The 5,822-nt window shown below is 45.0% G+C and overlaps 1 protein-coding gene across 3 annotated transcripts in view; it reads left to right on the top strand.

The window, feature by feature from the left end:
• The first annotated feature begins 3,725 nt into the window (after window positions 1-3,725).
• The window catches only part of KaiR1D (Kainate-type ionotropic glutamate receptor subunit 1D), a 176,564-nt gene continuing 174,467 nt past the window's right edge, over window positions 3,726-5,822 (top strand). For 2 of the 3 annotated variants that reach the window (XM_017897769.1, XM_017897759.1), the window contains exon 1: window positions 3,726-3,831. In XM_017897769.1, coding sequence (XP_017753258.1) covers window positions 3,759-3,831 — 73 coding nt within the window. In that variant the 5' untranslated portion in view covers window positions 3,726-3,758. The remainder of the gene's footprint in view (window positions 3,832-5,822) is intronic. The other variant, XM_017897777.1, reaches the window with a different exon arrangement.

The raw sequence follows: 5,822 nt of genomic DNA, 5'->3' as shown, positions 1-5,822 counted from the left end.
CCCGAGCCCAAGTCGCGTACGACTTAGGCAGCGGACCGCCCCGTCGAGGTCAGAAGACGCACTGATCCGAGGGGGTCTCCCTGGAACCCGATGCATGACGAGATTGACAGTGACTGGGAATGAGTGTCGGAGACGAGTCGTGAGGATGACTTACGAAGCATGTACTTATCCAGTACACGAGAGCACGTCGCGTAGGCTAGTCGGTACTTACGAACGATCGCGATTATCGCGAGAACAATTATGTTCTATTTGCTAAACGAGGGGGATAAGAAAATGATAGAGAATTTATAAATTTCGCTCCAAGTTAGGTAGCTTACCTTTGTACAGATAGCGCGCACATGTCACTTAGTCCATGGATCTATCTTATAATTCCTTATAACTACTTAGATCTAAACTCTCTCATCCTGCATCGTCTAACGATGTCTTGAAAAACCTGAAAGCTGAAAAGAAAGATTACTAAGTGATTAGTAAAACATAATGAAAGCGAAACAAATATAAACCATAATGATCAATGAAATGGAATAAGCAACCCAACGGTGAGACATAAAGAACCCAACAATGAGAAATAAAGAACCCAACGATGAGACGTTTGAATATTATACGAAATATTCGAAACGTAAAGTGAATATAAAATCTGAAAAAGGAAAAATTATTAAAACCTGAAACGAAACGGATTAGTAAAAGGAAACTACGAAAATAGTCTAAATGGAACGATGAACCCAACGATGTGACATGAATAACCCAGCGATGAGACATTAATAACCCAACGATGGGACACTCGAATATTATACGAAATATTCGAAATGTCAAATAAAAATAAATAGAAAGGAATAAATAATATCTGAAAAAATGAAAAAATAATTAAAAGCTGAAAAAAGAAAAAATAATTAAAAGCTGAAATAAAAAAATAATGAATTCTGCTGTCTCGCGTCGCCCCTTATATAGCCGCCGATCGGCTGAATCCCCCACCCCGATCAAAAATTTTCGAACTTTACTAATTCTATTAATTATTATTTTTCCGCCTTAATAGCTGATAATTTAATTATTTTTTCACTTTTATTATAAATATACACTGCGCGCAATTTGTTAATAACAATTTTAATTTGTTATAAAAATTAGGTGTAATAATTTACGAACTTTTTGTAAATTATTCGTACGTTTTAACACAAGTACATTATAAGTTCAAGTAATAATCGGTAATTTATTAATTTTTTCACTCTTATGATAAATGTACCTTGTAAACAATTTGTTATTAACTATAAATATAATAATTTATAAACTTTCTTTTACAAATTATAACTATACTTATGCTTTTAGAATATAAATTTCCATGATGCATTTATATCAAGTATTTTTACTATTTCTTGAACATGAGAACAATGCATTACAAAAAATTAAAACCGTAATTGCTGGTATATCGAACATATTGAGAATCTTAAACTATTTAGAAGCACTAAATGTCGACAACTTTGATGACCTACGTCACAGTAATTAATTACTATATTTCAGTACTTCCTGCGATGTTTGATGCACTGAAATGTGTGTAACAAATATGCCATAGTAGCGAAACGCAGTTTTGCACTTGCAAAATTGATTTTTGGCCAGCTTTTCGGTGAAATCCACTGTGCGACGTTGCATCCGAGTCATCCGGACATACAGAGACATTTATGAAAGTGAAAAATGTAATTAGCTATGCAAGCCCGAAGCTTTTCGAAATAGATTGAAACACGTCAAAAACACGAAATACGAGAAGGGTGATAATGGGTTTGTTCAATAATTAATTCCATCGCCAGAGATCAATGTTCCATTATAAAATGTTCGTCGTTCCTCTCGTTACAAGAATGACAATGGTCAAAAGTAAAATTTATTATTCCGCAATTCATTTAGATTCGTATCAACGCGGGACGCCGTATTATCTCTGCACAGGAGACCACTTTCTCTCCGCTGCAAATCTAAATGTAATAAACATAATTCATGTCGTCCGACTTTTCCGCATATGCAGCGGTACTTTTATTTGGGAATATGCTTATACTCGTCGACTCACAGATTATTCTCGCTCGATTCCATCGCTGTATTCGGTCGTCGATATTCCTCGAGTTATCTCCGCCACGAACCGTAATTCTCGATTTTTCAAAATTTATGCACCGCCAAACTTTACCGAGTTTTATCCACCGGGACAGATTACGCCGCGAAGGCCGCATTAGCCGAGCGTTTAAGGGTGCGTTGCCCTCGTCGCGCGATTTTATTTCGCGATCTGGTGCAGATGTAGCGCAAATACAAAGCGTATCGTTCCACAGGCAAATTCGAGCAAGACGAGGTAAAGTAGATAGAGCGCGTATCCGCTTGATTTTCCATCCTCGCTCGCGCAAAAGCGAAAGCTGGCCCGAAAAGAAATCCAATCCGTGACTTTGACTCGTGTCATATTTTCCTCTTTCTACCCCTTCTAATCGCGCGCATTTAGTTTGTTTCGCGTTACAGCCACCCCCTCTTCCTCTTGCTGCATACCACTCGGCATTTTTGCCCCACGTTCCTCGCACATCGAGGATTTTCGGTTGCCTGGCCAAGCCGCGGTGATAGCACCCATCCGAAAATTATTTTTTGGAAACGAGCTATGGGGCCAGGGAAATGGGAGATCGTAGGAACGACCCCTACGAACGCGGGAAGCCCCGTCCGCAGGTCGAATTAATGAAAAAAATTTTTGTTCACCCCCCGCGTGCCCACATGAGACTTCAACGCTGTCGGATTCCGGTCGCATTCACCGGTTCCATTCTCTTCGGCTGTTGCGTCGCGATGCCATAGTTTCCTTGCACGCTGCCGCTGCGAGAGAATTATACACGGGCCTACACATTGTTGTAACCGCGTATCTGTAGAGAGCGCGCGAGCGAGAACTGCCTGGAGCTGCTGCTGCTTAGAAAAATGCGCCATCGTGCTTGCTTTTATTTTCCACCGGTTTTATTCCGTCCTGTCTTACTTATTCTTCGACACGCTGCCGTCTAGCTGCTCGCTGCCATGCGACACCGATTTTTCTTTTTTCCTATTCACCCCCCCTTTTTTTTTTATTTTTAATCTGGTTCCGTCGCGCAGGACAATGAAGAGGAACGCTCTCTCGCGGCGGAGAATTTTGGAAAATGCCGTATTCTCCGCGTGCCGCGATTCGAATTTATATCGATTAATTTACACGGCGAATTATTTAAAAATATTCTAAGTTAGCTTAACAAACGTCGACGATCGCTCTTCGATATGCCTGGTAATGTTTATACAAGGGTGCTTAATAGTTTTACCAATCTTTCATTTTCCGTGTACCTTACTGCGACATTTATACGCGATATGAAACTCGAAAGGGGAAAAATGGGGGGTACACGTGAGAGAACGGTCGTTTGAAACTTCAGCCCCACCATCAGGGAATCACGTCATTACCTTATTATGCGTTGCCCTCCTTTCCGTCCGGTGACAACAGGCCTGAACGGCACGGCATCGACTTCTAATCCGTGGCACGCCGGTCGTTACGGTGTCACCGTCGCGGAACGCCAACCCCTGGTCCTCCCTTTCCCTCGCCAGGGGATATATTCCAGGGCCGGACGCGAAGGTTTGCGCGGTGCATTTTAATGAACTCGCCAACCCATCTTGTTTTCCAGCGGTGTGAGTCTCAACGGCAGAAGGGCGGCGCAGGCTCCCGCGGGGGGCGCAGGGGGAGGCGGTGGCGTCGGTGGCGTCGGAGGCGAAGGGGGGAGAGACGGTGGGGCGGACCGGAACCGGAAATGGCTGCGAGGTGGCTCCTGCTGGCGCTCCTCGCCGCCCACGCCGCGGCTCTTCCTGATGTCATTAGGATAGGTGAGTATCTTTCCAGTCTCCCTTCTCGAGTTAAAAGGCTCTCTTTCTCTCTCTCTCTCTCTCTCTCTCTCTCTCTCTTACTCTCTCTGTCTTTTTTCCACGCCGTTTTTCCTCGTTCGTTTCATTTTCGCCGACCGTTTCACCCTTCGGCCACGCGGCAAACGACACCGCAGTAACGAAATTGTGATCGATACGCCATTTTCCCGCCACGAGCGAGCAGATTTCGGATGTCGGTAGCTCGACGATGATCTAAGATGACAATTACGCGATGAAATTACAGGGATCGTCTCGTACGTCGACGAATAGAATAATAGGATAACGCGATTTCGAAGAAATTAAGCTCACGGTGAAAATCGAACGATCGATAAGTAATTTTCGCGCGAATATTTGATTTTTTTTTCTTTTCACAAGATTCGTGCAAGGATCTTTTAGATTTTCGTAATTTTGCCGAGATCGAGTATCGCAGAATGGACGGTGAAGGATTAATGAAATGAGACGTTGTAACGTTACCCCGCTTCTCGAAATGCCGCACGCGTCATGCTAGCCGTCGCGCAAGTAGTAACGCTCGTGCATAGCCAGACAAGCAGGATTACAAAGCGCAACGTCCTCGGAATCTCGAGAACGCGGATCACGCTGCACGCGTGAAGTCCGCGTTAAAGTGACAGGTCACGACCACCTTGCGATTCGGGTAAACAATAGCGGTCGCTTGCGGCTCGACATCGCAGCTCGACAATGAAACACTAGTGCCAACGTTATGCGACTTCTCATCGATGAATAGCCATTGTAACGCTCTATATCGGACACCCTGTGCACTTTTACTTTCCATTCGCTTGTCACCGTATCGCGGTCATTTTTAACGAGTGTACCTATCGCGCGTTAAAAGCCGATACTCGTACGAAATAAACACGATAGGTGACCCAGTGAGCGCGTTCACCCATTAGTCAGCTTTCCATTCGAAGATCGAGGATAAAAGGAAATTTGTACAAATCTCGCATCGTCTACGAAATTGCGTAAATAAATACTCGTTCTTTGTCGCCACCGCGAGACGCGCGAATGCGAAATTACGACCACGCGTTTGTCCACACTCTGTATGCCAAAAATTTGAACAGTACTTCCTCTTTCGAGGAATAAAATTCACCGAAGAAGAAGGAAATTAATGGATCATGGTCGAGACGCTTTCGCATTCGCCGCTCGCAATTTCGAGCGCATTCCTCGCGAGCATCGACGCGATACCTCGAAGGAGCGAATCGCGGGCCGAGCCTATCAATCGTCGATAATTCCGCGATGGTTTTGACAGTTGGCAGCGTCGAAATTAAAGCCGATCGTCGTTTGACAGGCTTGTTCCGCCGTGGTTCATCGTGACTCGCCGGTTTATTAAACGCTTTGCGCGCGACGTTGGCCGGATACACGGCCGACGTATCGAAGCGGTATCAATTTGGCGTTTTTGTCTGGTCGTGGAGAGTCGTCGAGCTCGGCTGTCCGACGCGAAATAATTCATTAACAATCAATGAATATTCAAGCCCTATTAATCCGGCGAAACGGCGCGCCGGGTTATCACGGAGAAAAGTGGCAGGAAGGCGAAGCGAAGGGTGGGATCGGACGGGCGCGCTCGAGTGGCGATCGCCGAGCGGAATAAAGTCACTAGGCAGACTTTTGCCCGTTTTTACGCGATCGATGATATCGTCGTTCTTTTTACGCTGGATCATAACTCCATCCCCGTGCGATTAAACGCTTCTCTCGTCGAGGGAATTCTTCCGTCGATGAGCCCCGAACGGCTCGGTATACAGGCAGAGACGTAACGATACCTAGTTCTATCGCGAGACCAAAGTTTTACGGCGATTCTAAGCTTTATCTCTAAGCCGTGGCGTGCCAAATCGACCGAGATTTATCACCGCGAGGATTAACGCTTCCTCTCGCTTTCTTCCCTTCCTGGCTACCTTTACGATCCGTTCTCGCCCTCGTAACCCCGCATTCTCGGTGTCCTTATTACG

This window comes from Eufriesea mexicana, unplaced genomic scaffold, assembly GCF_001483705.2.
Source record: "Eufriesea mexicana isolate 0111107269 unplaced genomic scaffold, ASM148370v2 scaffold474474897, whole genome shotgun sequence".
In the NCBI taxonomy this organism is placed as follows: Eukaryota; Metazoa; Arthropoda; class Insecta; order Hymenoptera; family Apidae; genus Eufriesea; species Eufriesea mexicana.
Note: the sequence above shows the minus strand (reverse complement) of the source record. Positions and strands in the feature narration are given on the sequence as shown.